This window comes from Anolis carolinensis, chromosome 3 (assembly GCF_035594765.1).
Source record: "Anolis carolinensis isolate JA03-04 chromosome 3, rAnoCar3.1.pri, whole genome shotgun sequence".
Lineage (NCBI taxonomy): Eukaryota > Metazoa > Chordata > Lepidosauria > Squamata > Dactyloidae > Anolis > Anolis carolinensis.
The window spans coordinates 88,829,268-88,849,924 of NC_085843.1; the positions used below are offsets into that span (position 1 = coordinate 88,829,268).

Sequence of the window (20,657 nt, forward strand, 5' to 3'; positions counted from 1 at the left end):
GGTGGCCAGCCCCCCTGGGCAGTGGGACATGAGCCCCCCATTTTTCTTCGCGCCCCCAAAGAGCCACCCCCGCCCAGCCAATTATTAGATGGGGTGGGGGGTGGCGGGGGGCCGGCCAATGGTGGGGCAGTGGGACTCGGGCCCCCATGTCTGTAGCTGTCACTAAGGCTACATCCCCTGCCCCCATATATTATTAAATATTATTAAAAAAACCACCCCCAGGCCCCGCTTTTTATTAGATAGGGGCAGGGTGTGTGGTGCGGGGCCGGCCAACGGTGGCCCTCCCCCCAAGGGAGTGGTCCATGAGCTCCCATGTCTTAGGAAGTTGAAATATCACTGCCACACCATGCTTATTTTTAGATAGGAGCGGGGGGGGGGTCCAGTGTCTGCAAATTTCCACCACTTTCGTGGATTTCCAGCCACAGAAACAAAGATACACAAGTAGAAGAGGGACTTTCACAGTGATAAGAACCCAATTGAACAAGAAATAAAACTTTCAAAGCAGGAACAGGTTTCTTCAAATATTAAAAATAGTGTATTATAAAAAGTTATGAAAATTTGCCAAAAATCATTGGAGACAGGAAACATTCTGCAATTTGACCAAAGAGTGTTGAATGTGTTCTCCCACTGTACCAAATTTGATGAGGATAGCTCAAGAAATGAGGGCGGGAGAGCCCTGTAAATGTCCCCCTGGGTTCCTTTTTTTGTGATTGCGCATGCGCATCTGCCATTTTAGAAACATTTAGAAACATTATGAATTTTCGGAAATATCCGAAATTTTTGGGTAAAAATTCGGAAATACCTTCTATATCGAAGCGCTAGCACCCCCTACTTTAGAAATGAGAATTGAAACATTTTTTTTTCATCGATCGGACATGCCTAATAGATATACTGCATGTAACTTCTCTTACAAGGAAGCGATAGCCAAGAAAGCTCATGTAGGAAGTGGAGCTCTGAGAAAAGAGGCTAAAAGCCTTCCTGTAATCCTACACAAGTTTCCGGTGCTTCCTTTAATCTAATCATTGCAGAGAAATAAATCAGTAAATCAGTTAATAAGCTAATTTTATGCAATTTTACTCCAGTGGGACTTATTCCCAGCCCAGGTAAGTGAAAATAGGATTACTTCCTAAGTGTCTAATGGAGCGGCATTTAACCAAGAAATCTAAAGTGCTTTACAATTTACATGAAATGTATCGAGCCTTGTGATTTCATTTGGTGGATATTATTTACACCCTGTCTCAAATGCAAGGTACCCTGAAATGCCATCATTTTTTTCATTCTTTGTTTAAGTCTTTGAGCCCAATCTATAACCATCCACTAATGTAGTTTGGGTTTGGAATGTCTTCAAATGCTGCATATTATAATCTAATTCTAGATATTGCTAAACAATCAATATTCATGTGGTACAATCCTGAATGCGTCTAAATGGTAGTGAGAGGAGAAATCTTACAGCACTCTCCAAGCTGAATTATTGTAGCATAAGTTTTTATGGATTTCTTCTGATGTATTACAGGAACAAAGTTTAAAGGCATAAGTATATTAGTAGTTACACAGTTGTGAGGAGAGGATCAGAGCATAATTTGAAATAGTCAGCCCTCTGGGTTCTGCATCCAGAGATTCAACAATCCAAATTGAAGATAATTGCAATTTTTTAAAAAAACATCCAATAAGCAAACTTTGATTTTTGCCATTTTATATAAGGGGCACCATTTTACTAACCATTGTATATAATCGGACTTGAACATCCATGGATTTTGGTATCCACAAAGGGTTCACTGTACATACATTTGCAATTTGGGGCATGAACAGATTCAGCAGGTCTATCAGGCTGTTTTTGGAGTATGATATGAATATATTTGCTTATTGAGAATAAATTCCCTTGAAATTGCAAGTTTTCTTGGGAAGAATTCTTTCATTATATGCATAGCTGTGCACAGAGAAGAAAACAATACAAGATGAAGCAATTCCATAGTACACCCCCCGCCCCCAATAAATGCAGTTAGACTGTAGTGTCCTACAATATTATGGGGTTAAGTCTCATTAAACTCAATAGGATTTACTATGAGTGACCATAGTTGGAACCATGCTGCACAAATCACTTTATTAACCCATTCTTATTATACCCTCTTTGTCTGTTCATTCCAGGACCTGGAAAGAAAGTCAAATGATCCCTTGGCCCCAGAACATTTCTGTTTCTCAGCCTGGTAATATTGCTGGTTGCCCTTCCATTCCTCAAGGGACATTTTGGGTGCTGAGATTCTGGAAATATTTCACCTTCCTTCAGTCACTTCTGCTGCTTCCGGCTCAGGATTACCGTGCCCAAAAGGGCATGTCCGATATGTAACAGATACAAGAACAGGAAAAGCATCTCCTGCCTCTGACTAGCCTGAATTCTTACATACAGGCATTGAATTACGTGGAAACGAGAGCATCTCATCAATCCCTATTACAAGTATTATGAAACATGGAATGTTGGGTATCAGTAGTTTCAAAAGTCTAAATAACTAAATCAGTGTTCAATGTGTTGTCGAAGGCTTTCATGGCCGGGATCACAGGGTTGTTGTATGTCTTTTGGGCTGTGTGGCCATGTTCCAGAAGTATCCTCTCCTGACGTTTCGCCCACATCTATGGCAGGCATCCTCAGAGGTTGTGAGGTATCTATCCATACCTCACAACCTCTGAGGATGCCTGCCATAGATGTGGGCGATACGTCAGGAGAGAATACTTCTGGAACATGGCCACACAGCCCGAAAGACATACAACAACCCTAAATCAGTGTTTCTCAAACTGTGCTCCTTCCGGTGTTTTGGATTTCAACTCCCAGAAATCCCAGCCAGTTTACCAGCTGTTAGGAATTGTGGGAGCTGAAGTCCAAAACATCTGGAGGAGCAGAGTTTGAGAAACTCTGGACTAAATAAAAGCACTGTCACAGTTCTCAACTTGAAGTGGGTGGGACATGGATAGAGTTGATATCTTTCAATTTTGATGTTCCAAAGTTGACCATGTTGCTAAGGCCAAAGAAAATGATCAGTATAAGGCACTAGCACTGGATGCAGAAAAGGATACATTGCTACTGTTGCCCCTTTCCCAACATGCCCTTTTTATATATTCATCAAATCATAGAGTTTGAAGAGACCTCATAGGCCATCCAGTCCAACCCCCTGCCAAGAAGCAGGAAAATTGTGTTCAAAGCACCTCCGACAGATGGCCATCCAGCCTCTGCTTAAAAGCCTCCAAAGAAGGAGCCTCCACCACACTCCAAGGCAGAGAGTTCCACGGCTGAACAGCTCCCACAGTTAGGAAGTTCTTCCTAAAGTTCAGGTGGAATCTCCTTTCCTGCAGTTGAAGCCATTGTTCCACATCCTAGTATCAAGGGTAGCAGAAGAAAGCTTGCTCCCTCCTCCCTATGACCTCCTCTCACATATTTATACATGGCTATCATGTCTTCTCTCAGCCTTCTCTTCTGCAGGCTAAACATGCCCAGCTCTTTAAGTTGCTCCTCATAGGGCTTGTTATCCAGCCTTTGATCATTTTAGTTCCCCTCCTCTGGACACCTTCCAGCTTGTCAACATCTCCTTTCAATTGTGGTGCCCAGAACTGGACGCAGTATTCCAGGTGCGGTCTGACCAAGGCAGAATAGAGGGGGAGCATGACTTCCCTGGATCTAGACACTATACTCCTATTGATGCAGGCCAAAATCCCATTAGCTTTTTTAGCTGCCGCATTACATTGTTGGCTCATGTTTAACTTGTTGTCCACAAGGACTCCAAGGTCTTTTTCACACGTACTTCTGTCTAGCCAGGTATCCCCCATTCTGTATATATGCATTTCATTTTTTTCTGCCTGAGTGCAGTATCTTGCATTTGTCCCTGTGGAACTTCATTTTGTTAGTTTTGGCCCATCTCTCTAAACTATTAGAGATTTTGGATTCTGCTTCTGTCTTCTGGAGTATTAGCTATCCCTTCCAATTTGGTGTTGTCTCCAACCTCAATGATTATGCCTTCTAATCTTTCATCTAAGTCATTAATAAAGATATTAAACAGAAACGGGGCCAGGATGGAACCTTGCGGCACTCCACTCGTGACTTCTTTCCAGGATGAAGAGGAAGCAATGGAGAGCATCCTTTGTGTTTGTTCACTTAGCCAATTACAGATCCACCTAACCATAGTTTTGCCTAGTCCACATTTGACTAGTTTGCTTGCCAGAAGGTCATGGGGACCTTGTCAAAGGTCTTACTGAAATCCAGATACGCTACAACCATGGTGTTCCCTGCATCAATCCATCTTGTAACTCTATTGAGAAAAGAGATCAAATTAGTCTGGCATGACTTGCTTTTGATAAATCTGTCTTGACTATTAGTGATGACCACATTCCTTTGTAAGTGTAGGCTTTAGTCTAGGGGCACATCTACAATGAAGAATTAATGTTGTTTGACACCACTTGAATTGCCCCAACTCAATGATATGGCATCCTGGGAGTTATAGTTTGGCACGGCCCAACACTCTTTGGCAGGGAAGGCTAAAGACCTTATAAAACTACAGTTCCCATGCTTCCATAGCACTGAGCAAGGGCAGTTCAAGTGGTGTCAAAGTGCATTAATTCTACAGTGTAGATCAGGCATGGGCAAACTGTGGCCCTCCAGGTGTTTTGGACTTCAACTCCCACCATTCCTCACAGCCTCAGGGCCTTTCCTTTTCCTTAAGTGGCTGAGGGGGAAAGGAAGGGGCCTGAGGCTGTGAGGAATGGAGGGAGTTGAAGTCCAAAACACCTGGAGGGCCCCAGTTTGCCCATGCCTGTTGAAGATGCACCCATAGATCCAGCAGCTGCCCTCCAATGCGACGCTAAGGATATAAGAAGGCAGATAGGCAGGTTTGTGAGGTGGGGGAGAGGCTGGGGTATTTCTGCGAATGCTTTTAAGAGAGACTGCTAAATCATTCATGCGCCTGTTTCCCTTCTCTGGGCCATTTGCTCTCTAATTGCTCCTTTTCCGCATTGATCGGGAGCAAGGGCGGAAGACAGAAAGGGACGCTCTCCTCCGGAGTCGCTCCCAATTTGGCTCCTGATTTATTGCGAGCCTCATGCCTCCTCGCTGCTGCCTTTCGCGTCCCTGGAAGCCGGGTTTTCTGGCTCTATTTTTAAGGCAGAAGGAGCCGGGCACCTGTTCCCCTTTGGAGTTTGTCTGACAGCTCCGCGCCCAGCGTGCTTTTGCTCCTCGCCCTCCCCTCCCACTCCGAGGCAAAGAGGGACCGCTCCTTTTCAAAACTTTTCGCAGGCGTGGATGTGTGTGTTTGGGGCTGCTGCCTGGCTTGGGAAGTGCCAGAACTCCGCGCAGATCCCATACTCTCACCTTCTTGTTTGGCTGTCTCTGTTCTGGGCGCCAGTTAAGAGCGACGACGGGTTGGAGACTCGGCCATGGCTGAAGCGGGCGGGCATCCCGAGGAAGAGTCTGCCGTGGACGAGTTCAATGACATTATCAAGAGCCGATCGGGTAGGACAAAAGAGCTTTCGCTTTGTTTGTGACACTTTGGGGTCTGCAAACTACTCTGCTGTTCCCATTGTTTAGGAGTGTTTGCTTGACCCAGGAAAAAGACTGGCTCAGAAGTTGCTGCTGGAAAAGTTTTGCTCTCCCAGCCAGCTGCCAGATGTTCTTCTGTCAAGTCTGTGCTGTTGTTGTCTTTTGTGGGGAAACTAACTGTACTTATGTTCTGGGCTTACACTCCCCTCCCCCCCCCCCCCGACCAAGAAGCATTTCCATTTCACAGTGGCTTCATCTGGGTTTCTGTCTTTTTGCTGGTTAGTGGAGAAAGAGATCCATTGTTGTGCAGAGGCGAATGGAGAAGGAATGTTTTGGTTAGCTTTCCTTGAAAAAAGTCACGTGTGTACATGTGAGAAAAGGCAACTATTCAGATGGATATAAAAATTGTAAACTGGTTTTGTGCCTAGCTTTTATGTTTTATTGTTAACATTGTGAAGGCCTTGGGTTATTATGTAGAGAAGATAGCAAAGTGTGATTTTTTACATAATGTCAGGAAAAGGGCTCAGTTACCAACTTTTTTCATGCCTACACGAAGTGCCACAATGGTCTCCAAGTTTTAATAAACACATATGGTTGTGGTGCTATTTCTAAATGAAAAAAAAGGGGGGGTGAGCCATTAAAAGCTGTAAATGGAACCAGCTGCAATAGTACTCCAGTGGATAAAGTTTCAGTTGCCTGGGCTGCTTTTAGCCTTGGAAAGGAATAGTTTCATGGGCAGTGGAGGTTTTTATAGTTCACTCTGAATTCTTGGGTTTTTTTTTTGAGAGAGAGAGATGAAATACACATAAGACTACTAAGGGTATTTAATTATATTGGGAAAGTTCTGCACTTGACAAGTCGAACAGAAAGGAGATTAATGAGGTTGCCTTTCTAGCCCACTTAGGCATATGCCTGGGTTTAAGTGAGGAGTAATATTCCCTTTTCTCATTTCAAAGCTAAACTCCATAAGAGTAAAGTAAAACAGTTGGTAGATCTTTAAGGTGGGTGAAGCCAAGGAGGCAAAGCGGAGCCTGGATGTTGCCATCAATTACAGGCCTCTGTTATATAGGATGCTGGGCATGAGTTGTTATGCATTTTCTGGACTGTATGGCCATGTTCCAGAAGCTTTTTCTCCTGATGTTTTGCCCACATCTATGGTAGGCATCCTCAGAGGATGCCTGTCATAGATGTGGGCGAAATGTCAGGAGAAAAGGCTTCTGGAACATGGCTATACAGTGCGGAAAATGCACAACAACCTAGTGATTCCGGCCATGAAAGCCTTCCACAACATGCTGGGCATGGTTTTAAAGAAAATAGTACTCTTTGTGGTATTCCATGCCTCCGGTGCTGCATTGAAGACCAGTTGTTCCCTTTCATGTGCTGTTGGTGGCATCTCATAAATACATGGACTGAATAGAACTATATTAGCAGCTAATGTGCAAGTCACACTTGAGGAAAGGATCTTGTTTAAATGTCAGCATGGCCAAGTGGGATTCCACAGAGATAGGGTTGTCATCCAGACTCATGTTCAAACATGTGCTAGAAATGTTTTTAGATGTCTTTCCCTGTTATTAAGTTGAAGAGATCCCAATGTTTAGTTGGAATGGATAACTGCAGACAGGCTTCAGGTTCCTTTATGCATAGATATTTGTTGTCTTCTGTTTATTGTTAGAATTCAGGGACTAGAGGTATTGAAGAATCTATCTCACAAATGATTACGTAAATCCTCAATTCTTTCCTTGTCCATGCAGTGATGAATAATCACTGTAGTCTTCTCTAACTTTAAGGCACACAATATCAGTGGGAGAAAACTAATATTTTTGTGCAGCTGTCTTCCCATATTTGAGTGTTCTGGAGTATCTTTCCTGTGCAGAAAAACATGTACATATGCTGCAACACCTCCCTGCACATTTCTTGCACAGATAAACATTGTTTCTGGTGTAGAAAACCTATCTTCTATGTAGTAAAGGTGTTTGAAAAACACTACATTTTTCTTTACACATATAAATCTTCTAAAATGTTTCAGTACTTGGGGATACCGGAAGGAAGCAGCACAACAGTTTTATTTGACTATTATTCTGTTTAGTAGGATTTCCCTACTGTGATAAAACTCATTTTTGATTGGGAACTGATTAAGATGTTTTTGGAGTATGGATTGGAGTATTCTTTCCATCCTTATCCTATGCAGAGAAAAAAGGAATCTGATTAGTAATACAAACCTGGAAATGGAAACCATGGCAATTTAGGGTATCAAGTAAATAACTCTAATCATGTTCAACATTGTTTCAGCTGCTTTTCAGATCTTCAGGCTCAGGTCATAGCTTCCATGTTAGTAGGAATGTGAATCAGCTCTAGGTTTTAATCTGAACTTTAAAAGTGATATTTAAGGTGCTGAACCTGAACATAAAATGAGGACAGTACATGGATAGCATGCTTAAAGTTCTAACTAAAACCCAGAGTAGATTCAGTGTGCCCACTAATATAGGTGTCATTAAATACCATTACAGATCAATATAGGAAGAAAATGAAAGACAAGGGGCTTGAATATCTATTCCATTCTCTACTCAAATGTCACAATGATTTCCTGAACACAGGATTTAAAAAACACAAAAGCGCAACAATGATTTTGTAAACAAGGGCTTTGCCAAACAACAAAAGATGCTATCTACAAGTGACAATACACTTTCTCTAATTTAAAAGCCATGATTGTACAGTAGACTCTCAGTTAACTAGAACACAACTGGAATTCTCAAGCAATTGGCAAAAAATGGAAGAAAAATAATACTTTAATTAAAATTTAAAATAAAATTAATTTCAGCAGAGATGTATATTAAATTAAGTTTGTATTTTAAAGCTTTTAATTAATGCATTTAAACACTAATATCCAGTCAGTAAACTTTGTACTATACAATACAAAATTGGTATGGTATATAATAAGGCAATGTTCCTCAAACTGTGCTCCTCCAAATGTTTTGGACTTCAGCTCCCACAATTCCTAACAGCTGGTAAGCTGGCTGGGATTTCTGGAGGAGCACAGTTTGAGAAACACTGGTATAAGGTATAGTATGTGTTGGCCCTATTTTTAGTAGGAACCAGAAACTACATTTATCCAGCGTCTACCAATCCTCATGGGTACTGGTTAACTGAGAGCCTACAGTATTTAATTTTATTGCCCTGAAGTGAAAGGAAATCAACAGGCTCCTTAAACATGTAAGTAACTGGGAGACTAAAATAGTTTCAGTGTTAGATAGTCAACTAAATAGGCATAGTCAAACTATTGTAGTGTTAGGCTTTCCCTACCATCACTGAAAATAGTGATTTAAACTTACAAAGCATCAAGCAGATTAAGAAAGGTGGTGGTTGTTTATTCATTCAGTCGCTTCTGACTCTTAGTGACCTCATGGTCCAGGCTATTCCAGAGCTCCCTCTCGGCCACCAACCTCAGCTCCATCAAGGTCAAGCCAGTCATTTCAAGGATACATCCATCCATCTTGTCCTTGGTCAACCCCTCTTCCTTTTTCCTTCCATTTCCCCCAGCATCATTCTCTTCTTTAAGCTTTCCTGTCTTCTCCTAATGTGGCTAAAGTACTTCATCTTTGCCTCTAATATCTTTCCATCTAGTGAACAGTCGGGCATTATTTCCTGGAGTATGGACTGGTTGGATCTTCTTGGTGTCCAAGGCACTCTCAGAATTTTCCTCCAACATCACATTTTAACAGTGTCTAACTTCCTTTGCCCAGCCTTCCTTATGGTCCAGCTCTCACATCCATAGGTTACTACAGGGATTACTATTGCTTTAACTATGTGGATCTTCATTGCCAGTGTGATGTCTCTACTCTTCACTATTTTATTGAGATTGGTCATTGCTCTCGTCCCAAGAAGTAAACATCCACAAAAACTTCCACTTTTGTACGTAGAGCAATCCGACTGCTGTGATCATGTATTGCAACAGTTTATCGTAGTAAATTGTATCAATCAGACCAAGTAGAAAAGTCTCAGGCTTTAACTGGATATTTATTCTCAAAACTTTCTGGTATGTTTACATGTCCACCACATATGGTAGAAGGATTCCACTTGCTGTGCTGTTGAAGGCTTTCATGGCCGGAATCACAGAGTTGTTGTATGTTTTCTGGGCTGTATGGCCATGTTCCAGAAGTATTTTCTCCTGACGTTTCACCCACATCTATGGCAGGCATAGATTTAGGTGAAACGTTGGGAGAAAATACTTCTGGAACATGGCCATACAGCCCAGAAAACACACAACAACCCCATCCCACTTGCTGTTTACATTTCGGGTGTGTGTTGGAAACCCTTTTAGACATATTGGAAAGATTTTCAGGAGTTGTATGTCATCAGTAAATAATTTTATATAAATTCTCTTTCAAATTATATCATAATGTAAATTTTAACACCTTGTTCCATGTTTCCTCTCATTAGTCCAACATTATATTACTCACAACATTTTGAGCCCAGTTTTTCATGCATTTTAACTTACTTGTCTGCCATTTCCCATTTCAATAACATCTTATACATTTTAGCTATTAAATATTCATCATTAGCACATAATTACAAATCAAATTCTGATTTACTCAGTTCAAAACAACTAATTGATTATCTTGCCTGAAACTTTCTATTAACTTTAAATAAAGAAACCGCTGAAAGCCAAAACCCTCTGCAATCAATTGTTCTCTTGTTTTAATCCTATATTCTTGTACATTTTTCTAGGAGATCTTGGTAAGTTAACAATTTCTTCTTGCCTTGTGTCTCTCTTCTATAAATTGTTCAGATACCCACATTGGCATCTTTGGGTATAAGATAAAATGATATCTCTCCCATACTCGTAATAAAGTGCGTCTAACATAATAATTTTAAAAATCTACTTTCACTTTCACTTTGTCATACCACTTGTAATGGTGCCAATCATATCTCAGATCATGTTCCTCCAGTGCCAACATCCTAGTGTTACTCAACAAAACCAAGTCTTATATCTAAACTAAACAGGAAGCAGCAAAGTAAAGTTTCAGATCAGGTGCACCTAGTCCACCCTGTTCATTTGTGTCTTGTAGAACATTAAATTTAATTCTTGGCTTCTCTCCTTGCCATACAAATTTAGATATACGTCCTTTGGCCATTGTTTGAATGGTTTTAACTGTTGCTATCACATTTATTATTTGGAAAAAAAACCCCAGAATCCTTGGCAATACATTAATTTTTATCACAGAAGGTCTGCCCAATAATGACAATTGTAACTTATCCCACCATAATGTCTTTTGAAATATCTATCTTTTAAAATTACCTTTAAAATAAGATTTTATAGTTATTTTGGAACAGTAGACAATTTTTCTTTGTCAAAGTAACACCTAGCAACTTTATCTTTTTATCTATTTTAAAACCTGTTATATCTGACAATTTTTTTAGCATCCATATTTTTAGTAATTTTTTTTTGTTTTCTGGTTATTGATTTTAAATCCCCCTAAAATTCTGAAATCATTCAACTTTCTCATCAAGACTTCTATTCCAGTCAGTGGATTTTCTAAAGTAACCACCAAAACATCTACAAATGTTTGTAATTTATATTTTTTTCTTTTTAATCTTTATTCCAGAAATCTTTTTCTCACATCGTGTGTCCCTTAAAAGTACTTCAAAAACTAGTATAAATAGAAATGGTAAGAGTGGGCATCCTTATCTAGTCCCTAAGAAAGGTTATATTAATGTAGCAAACTTATGCATATTTAAAATTAAACTCCCACTGAGCACTATTGAATGTATTTCTATAGATAGATAGATAGATAGATAGATAGATAGATAGATAGATAGATAGATATGACACACACAGAGACAGAGGCGGTCCGACGGCGAGGAGAGTAAGAGGCCGCCACTGGCAAACACGAACAGGGGGTGCTCTCGAGGCACCCCCGTGTAAACATGGTGCCACCGCGGCCCCGTCATCGTCCTCCATCATTTTTTCAGCTTCAGAAGCCTTGTGCATGCACAGAGGAGTCCCATCGCCCAAAATGGCAGGTATGTGAGGGGCCTTGGGAGGGGGGCGCAATTTGGGGGTGGGGTGCGGTCATTAGGTTTGCCTAGAAGGTGAAATTACCTAGGGCCGCTTCTGCAGAGACATAATGTTTATTTTAAAAATGTGGTCCTAATGGTTATGTATATGGCATCTGGAAATAGTGAACTCAGTTATGCTTTTATAATGAATAATTGTGATCTAAGCACTGGTTTGTTTTGTCTAAATCTTCAGAGAAGCCATAATTATTTCTGTCATCATACCTATGTCATCAGAGGATATGGAGTGAGGAATGCATACTTCAGCAGATGTTAATGAAGTGGACTTCCCATCAGTCCTATAACCAGTAAAGCCTATGGTTTGACATGGCAGGCATCCAGATTTGGCAATTGTAGTATTAGGGCAGTACCAAGGTTCCCAAAAAGTTCACACAAGTATTTGTCAATACCTTATAAGTATGCATTTCTTTCAGCTTTATTCCTAGTAAAAGTTTGCATCAAGGTTGTATCTTGAAGAATGACAGATAGCCTGTATGACTGGAGTGGATGTTTTTTAAGATTCTGAAATTCGAATTTTTGCAATGATGAAATGTGCCCCTTCAGACTGAGAAATTTTGAAAAAGAAAACGGTTGGTTTGCTTTCATTTCTTTATAGCACACTTTTCTGCCCCAGATATATATCACTTGTTCAGAATGTTCAGAGTGCCCTGACTTTAAGGGCTAGGCATATTTCTTTTACTTCCACTGTGTAAACAAAGAATAATAAAAATGTCTAGTAAAAGTTATTGAAGAAAATTAAGTATGAACTTGATCCTCCAAAGAATGCCAGTTTACTACAGGCTGGAAATAATTTACAAAACAGTTCCTTGGTGGGTGTGGATGGGAGTGTGAAAGAATGTCAAATGATTCAATGAAACATTTAAACTGATTATTTTGGAGAAAATAGTCTGTTAGGGAGTGATTCATGCTGTCAGTTTTAAAATATCTTTCATGGGCCGGTTCTGATTTATTTATTTTTACTTAGTAAAAATGAGACAGCAAGGAGAAGTTGATATGCAGAAATAACATCTGGATTCAAATCCAGACTTTAAAGAGGCATTGAGAGCCCTGGTGTGAACAGTTGAATTGGTCAGTTTTTGTTCATCTCTCACTCAGTTTCAAATTTCAAATCTCTTCCATCTTGAATATTTAAGAAATCAGAATTTATGGATAATTCCTGTCAAATTCAACTGAAATACCACCCATTCCTACTTTCAGGATTCCCTGTTATCTTTATAATTTATTAGGATGGGTTGAACACTTGATTTGTAGGTGTGAACCATTTTATGCATCTTGATTAGGGAGCAATGGGGATAGCACTATTTCCACTCCTCAAGAGAGTCTGTTTCCTCAGAGTGTTTGCTGATATGGGCAGTGTTAATAAGTAGGCTATGTATGTTGTGATCCTGCTGAACAACACTGATGCCTCAGTTGACCTTAAATTACTTTGTTTCTCTGTTCTCTCAAAGTCTTTCTCTGCACTTGAGTAGATGGCAGCAGAAATTATTGTTGCATTTCTGTAACTATATGCTAATAAAAAAAAAAACCAAAGGCACATAAAAGAGGTCTTTACAGTTTCCCCTGGTGAATTGGAACAGAGTGTAACCATAACATGAATATTTATTTTGAAGTCAAAGATGCTGGAAAGCAGCTTTAGATATTGGAATAACTCCGCTGGAGGTCTTGCTGAATGGCTGAGAATACTGAATTGACACTTGTCTAAACAGAACTTGACTGGCCTCATTTGTAGCACACACTTTCTCATTAATATCTTACCTTCTTATCCCAACTACAATTGTGTCAGAAATAATAACTGCAAATTGTAATGGAATTTGTGTTTAATTGCCAGTATTGTATGTAGAATTGAAGGTTGGACAGCCATGGGGTTATATCTGAGGTCAGATGTTCCAATTCGAGACTGTGTAAGCTTTATTTTCGATTCTGGGAACAAGCATCAGGATAATATTTTACCTCTTCTAAGTTTTTAGATACTTGCACTCTGGTTTACTTAAACCATAGTTAGCTATTCAATCTAAAACAGGAAAGTGAAATACAGTTTATTAACTCAGATCTTAAACTAGCATTTGAAACTGTTTTAAAATGGTCATTAAACCAATATCTTGTTGGGTGTATAACAGTCAAATGTGGTATAAATAAAATAGGTTATAAGGACATAGGAATGAAAGAATCAGGGTGGGGCTGGATGATATAGTTCATTGCTCATTCCTGGGTGCTTAACTGTCTGGGAGCCTAGCAAACTGGGAATGCACATCAATAATGTCCTGTATAGAACTCTCTTCTGGATATATCATGGAAGTACTTCAATACGATATAAATATCCTCAGTGCTTGTTTTAAGTCAACACTATATGGAAATATAGTGGCTTTGGTACTATATCTTTAATCAATTGGGAGGAACATGGGATGTGGGAGTCTCATGTTGAATTTTTCAATTGCTCTTGAATATCAAATCAGCACATAAAGCAGTTCAGTATCCTGTTTGAATAGATCTTTTCTTCAAGTTTCTACTATTAATTTCTTAGCTTGTGAATAAAGTAATGACCAGTAAAACTCAATTTGTGTGCATAAAGATACACTTTGAAATCTCTACTGCCATTCTCCTGTAGAGTCTTAAATTTACTTTACTGGCTGTACAATATGTTATGAGGAAACCTTTTACTTTTTTGCAGCAAAAATTCATTTTAGACACAGTTTCTTGGGATACCATTATGAAGATATGTGTGCATTTAGATGAATTCACTTTCTCTTACCCAAATTGCCCAGTCTTTTCATCTATAATTCATTATTTATTTATTTACAACATTTATACCCCGCCCTTCTCACCTGAGGGGACTCATTTAGTGATATATGTTACAATCTTCACATTTTGTCAAGAAGATTAGTGTCCTGGGCATTGCGTGTTTGAGAAAGTGCTGCTTCTTTACAGCAAGTCTATCTGATGGATGAATGGAAAGTTAGATTATGGACTTGGTGGGATTTGACAACTGAATATAAAAACCTAGCTATGCTAATAAGTTTGGGATTGTTTATACTGTACATTTTTCACATTTGTTTTTTTTTAAAGAGATAAATCACAGACAAAATTCAGGGACATAATAGCAATAAATAGTAACAACAATACTCTGATTCCTACATCAAATATTTTTGCAGTTATGTTTTGCTTTTGGTTTCCTTGGCTATCGCTTTAGCTATCTTTCCAGTCCTGTACTGCTGTAAATATTTGATGTCTCTAGAGAAGTCATATTAGATATATATCCAAAATGTCTAAATGAATTTTTTTGCCAGAGAAACAAAAATCTTATGAGCAGTAGACTATTTAAAAATAAAGATCACATTGACAATTGCCTTTTTGTTTGCAATTAGTCATGGCTATTTTTTTTAAAAGGTGTCAAATGAGGGCATTTGTTCATATTGCAAACTACTAGCAGTCAACAAATGTGACTCATGTAATAATTCATATATCATTGCTCTGGCATCTTTTTTGAAAAAAAAAAAAGGTTGGTTAAAGCAATTTATTCTTGGTGGATATCCGTGCAGTTGGCAAGCCACACTGAACATGGCAAAGATCTCGAAATAACAGCCGTGAGTAAAGGCATCCCTGCAAGTCAGTACAGAATGTACATCATTCCTCAGCGTATGAGCCAGCTGGTTGTCCAACAGTGTTACAGCCAGTATTTTCAAAGGGCTTGCAGTCACTTTGAAGAGCTATTTAATTTGTACTTATCTGAAAGTTCTACTGCACACACACACATCATGCTCCTAAAGGAATGTTATTCCATCTGTATCAATGTCAAGAATGGTTTCTATGAATAGGTGTGACTTGAGCTCTGATGAATCAACATTAGACATCCATAAGAAAAGACCTTCTGGTGTGATCCCTCTTGGCTTACATGTTTTGTTTGTTTTGTTGGAGGGTTGGGGTTGGGAATAGACATTGTTTCAGAGAGTACATGCAGAGGTAGCATCAGAGAGACAAGTAAGAATCACAGAGTTGTGGGGAGCATAGTGTGCCTTTTTCCAGAAAATATTCCATTTTGAGTCAGGATATATCACTCTTTGTTCTCTAAATGGAAGCCGAGAGCTAGAAAATCGCACACCACAAATGTGACTGCTGCTTCCTTTTGCTCTGTAATTTTTAACCTTGTTCAATAGATACTGTAGTTCTTGTTCTCATACACAATCTCCATGTTAGGATAGCTACAGTGGTAATGTATATCTCAATCATAAGGAGCATGAAAGGAGAGAGCTGTAATTGACTTGTAAGTGAAAGATCTTTTACTCTAATAATTAGAGCAGTGTTTTCCATACTCTGCTCCTCTAGATGTTTTGGACTTCACCTCCCACAATTCCTAACAGGTGGTAAACTGGCTGAGATTTCTCGGAGCTGGAGTCCAAAACACCTGGAGGAGCAGAGTTTTAGAAACACTGAACTTGAGAGTTACAAGCCCTTAAGTGTATATCAAGGTAGACTCTGCCTTGAAACTAGGGATATGAAAAAAATCTGTACAATGTTCACTATGCTTCTCCAAATCTCACCAGTGCATCAGACTTTCTAAAATTCATGTATGGAAAATGATATCTACCAATCTACCAAATCTACCAAATCTACCAATTTAGACATGCATATCCCCCAAATTACACATAGTGTACACATTTTCCATTGTACAGAAAGTGTTTCTGTGTACTAGTCAACTGTACACATTTAGCCATTCAAATTTTAAAAACAGATTATAATTACTTCCATATAAAATATACCAGAAGCCTCATAAATTTCAGGGCCAAGTTTAGTCTCACAACTAATCTTGAGAGTTGTGAAATTACTACTTTGGGTGAGGATCCCAAAAGCACTTAGATTCTTCCTCTATAAGCGTGGATTAAAAGTTGAGAAAACACAGGAAATATTGTTGATATAAGAAGAAAGTGTACTTGTATATTCATGTACATTTTTAGGAAATTATGCTATATAATAATTTGTAAGTATAGAATTTTTATTCAAAAAATCAGCCCCCCAAAACCTGGGTTGGCTTATCCATGGTTCAACATATCCAAAAAAAGAAAAAAGAAAAAAAGGAACAATTCCTTTCTCTGAGTAGACTGGAAAAGCAAGAACTTACTTCATGCCAAGAGAACCTAAAAGAATCAACAAGCCCTTCTGATCTCTCTTCTGGTCTTTTTTAAATGTCTGTGAGGGAAAACAGCAGCAGCAGCAGCCAGTGGCGGATGGACCCCTGAAGTGGCATTGGTGCTTTCCCCTCTCTGCAGAATGACCCTCAATATATCCACTAGTCATATCCATTATTTTGGTGCCTTAACTTGCCCTCAACTTACACATGAGTGTATATGGTAGATATTCTTGCTCCTGTTCTTCAACAGAATTCTCTCTCTCATGATTCTTTATGAAAATTCTTTGAACTACTGTTTCATCCCATAGTGAAAGCAACATAAATTGCAAACAGCAGGCACAATAAACTCTTGGACAAAATCCCCAACTTCTATTAAGAGGGGATCCACAGTGACAAGCAAAACCCTACTGTCCCTATTTTGTTACTGCCATTGTTGTAAGGACCTTTCAAAATAAGTTTGTCTTCTGAAAAAGATTGCAAAATGCAACCTTTGCCATGGATTACATTCATTTCAAAGCCTATTTGTTTACTTTCTTTTGAGGGAAGGTCATATCATTTAAAATTGCTTGAGGTAAACTTCTTATTAAAGAGAACAGGTAATCTGTCGTTGAACAATCTCTGTTTCCATGACCTGTCCCATTTTTCTATATGTTGTTTCCTTGACAACAAACCAAGGCTCTAAATGCTGCCCACTTTCAATGCATAAATGAAACAAGAAGCTATAATGCATGTTGCTAAATAAAATTCTAACATACTCTGAAAATGGTCAAAACCTGGTTGATTCAACCACAAAGCCTGCAAAATATGTACTCAGTTCTCAGTGACCTGAAAACTGTCACTGCACAACTCTTGTGTGAAATCCCCAGAGGATCATGGATACAATTTCAATGAAACTGAAGAGAGCTAGCAGTACACTGAAGATTAGCCCAGTCCCTTCTTCTTGAGCAAGACTTTTTGACATCAAATCCCTCCATTTTGACCAATATGAATTTTTAGTAGAACAATTGATCTCCTTACCAAAGGCTAGTAAAAGGGAATCATATGCTTCACAAACACAGAGTGAGCAAATGAATTTGTACAGGTATGAAAAATGACTAGGTGACTTTGGGCAAGTAATGCTCTCCCAGTCTTAGTGGAAGGCAGGGCCGGCCCTAGGAAATTTTCAAGTGTAGGTGAACAAAATCCCCACCACCACCACCAAACCAACTGGACATCGAGTTGTTGCCAGTTGTGAGGCCACCCTGAGTCCTCTTCGGGGTGAGAAGGGCGGGACACAAGTATGGGAAATAAATAAATAAATAAAATCAGGACAGTAAAAAAAGAAACGGGAATTCCAGGCATGAAACAATCAGGGCCAGCTAACACCTCCCAACAAAGGATCCCCCCAGGCAGGAATCAGCCAGATTTTGAAGCTGCAAGGCTATTATGTTAATCAAGGTGGCCACTTGCCTCCAACAGACAAGAGTTTGTTCTCCCACCCTGTACTTTCCACAGATATATAAACTCCACTTGACTAGTTTCAACAGACCTCACATACAGCCCAGAAAACTCACAGGAACCCAAAGTTCTTACCCCTTTTATGTGGGATTTAAAATTGCAAAGGGTTGCGAAGAAAAAAAAGAGGATAAATAAATGTCATTTTATATGCTGAAGAATGTGGGGAAAAAAACATTTGAACACTAAACTCACTGTTCCTTTGAGGCCCCTTCTACACTGCTATATAAAATCCAGATTACCTGATTTGATCTGGATTATATGGCAATATAGACTCATATAAACTGCGCTGAGTCCCCTAGGGGAGATAGGGCAGGTTAAAAATAAAGTGTTATTTTCTTTGATAATCTGGATTATATGGCAATATAGAAGCGCCCAAGTCTAGATCTATACAGCCATATAAAATCCAGTTTATCTGCTTTCATCTGGATTATATGGCAGTGTGGACTCATATAATCCAACTCAAAGCAGATAATGTGGATTATTTTCTTTGATAATCTGGATTACATGGCATTTTAGAAGGGGTCTGAGCCTGGATCTATACTGCCTTAATATATCCAGATTATCTGCTTTGATATGGATTATATGGCAGTGTAGACACATATAATCCAGTTCAGAACAAATGAGGATTTCCTGTTTTGATAATCCAGATTATATGGCAGTGTAGACTCATATAATCCAGATCAAAACAGATAATGAGGATTATCTGCTTTGAGAATCTGGATTATATGGCAGTGTAGACATATATATATTTCAGTTCAAAACAGATACTGAATATTACTTGCTTTGATAATCTGGATTATATGGCAATGTAGACTCATATAATCCAACTCAAAGCAGATAATGTGGATTATTTTCTTTGATAATCTGGATTATATGGCATTTTAGAAGGGGTCTAAGCCTGGATCTATACTGCCATAAAAATCCAGATTATCTGCTTAGATATGGATTATATGGCAGTGTAGATCCATATAAACCAGTTCAGAACAGATAATGAGGATTACCTGCTTTGATGATCTGGATTATATGGCAGTGTAGACACATATAATCCAGTTCAAAACAGATAATGAATATTACCTGCTTTGATAATCTGGATTATATGGCAGTATAAACTCATATAATCCAGTTCAAAACAGATGAGAATTACCTGCTTTAATAATCCGGATTATATGGCAGTGTAGAAGGGGCCTGAGATGGCTGGATCGATCCTGCTAAATAATTCAGTTTGAACTACATTATAGGGTTTAACTGGTTCAAACAGGTTTACCCTGACTCTATAATGCAGTTCAAACTGAACTATTTGGCAATGTTGACCCCAGCCCATGACATCAGATTCCCTTGCAACTGGATAGCTTTATTTCCCTGGTATTTGGGATTCAATCTCAAGTTTCTGGGAAATGACGACTGGAGGGAGTGGTGGGAGGGAAGAGACACTGAGCTGTCCCATTCTGAGCTGCCTCCTCCTCGACAGCGCCTTGCTTTGACGTGCGCCCCAAGCGGCGGCTTCAGCCACTTCAATGTTGGACCAGGCCTGGTGGAAGGCAAAGGCAAACCTAGCTCTGGACAAATCTTGCCACGAAAACATTGTGACAGTGTCACTTTAGGGCAGTGATTCCCAACCTTTTTTTGACCAGGCTCCACTTTGACCAGGGCCCAATTGACCAGGGCTCACTTTGAACAAGGACCACTTTGACCAGGGACCGCTCTCCAACATTAATACCAAAAGTGTTACAAATCAGTTTTTGGTCAACTTTAGATTCAGTTTTGTTATTTGGGGTGCTGATTCAGAAATTTGCATTGGATAGGTCACATCAGCTCTGGTTTCTGATACAGAACATATGCCATCCAGTTGTCACTATCTGCTCACCCACAGAAATCCATATTTAATAATCTAGAGCTGATGTGATCTATCCAATGCAATGGTCAGCTCAGCAAAAAGGAGCAGAAAAAAATAAATAAAGAGGAAGGGGGTTTGTGGATCAGATTTTCATTCTCGCTGCCCACTTCTGGGCCACAGCCCTTAGGTTGAGAAGTTGAGAACCACTGCTTCAGGGTCACCATAAGTAAGACTTCAAGGCACACAACAACAAGGCTTCTCCTCTGGCAAGCATACAGTTTTCCTTTGGCTGCTCACAACTACAATTTTTAAGCACACAAAGAGAGAAGCAGAATGTATAGAACATAATATCCACACAACTCCTTGAACAGGAATCTTGCAGTGCAGATACTTGAAGACATAAGGTCCACCTTAAGCAAAAAATAGTTTTTTGCTAGGCCGCCAGAAGGCGGCTCCAGAATAGACAGCAAGAGGAATTCTATCACATGGAAATGTACACGTGCAATACTAGCATTAATGGGGTGAGAAGTTCTATCAGAAAGGTTGCCAAGTCACTGGTTAAAGGTTCACAGTTTTTAGAAAGAGAAACAAGTCTCAGAGACAACAGCACTGCA

General features: G+C 39.4%; 1 protein-coding gene across 1 annotated transcript in view; it reads left to right on the forward strand.

The window, feature by feature from the left end:
- Nucleotides 1-5,255: 5,255 nt before the first annotated feature.
- dmd (dystrophin) overlaps nucleotides 5,256-20,657 on the forward strand; it is a 1,684,732-nt gene continuing 1,669,330 nt past the window's right edge. Inside the window, exon 1 of the mRNA XM_008107345.3 lies at nucleotides 5,256-5,488. Within this exon, the coding sequence (XP_008105552.2) occupies nucleotides 5,413-5,488 (76 nt within the window). The 5' untranslated portion in view covers nucleotides 5,256-5,412. The remainder of the gene's footprint in view (nucleotides 5,489-20,657) is intronic.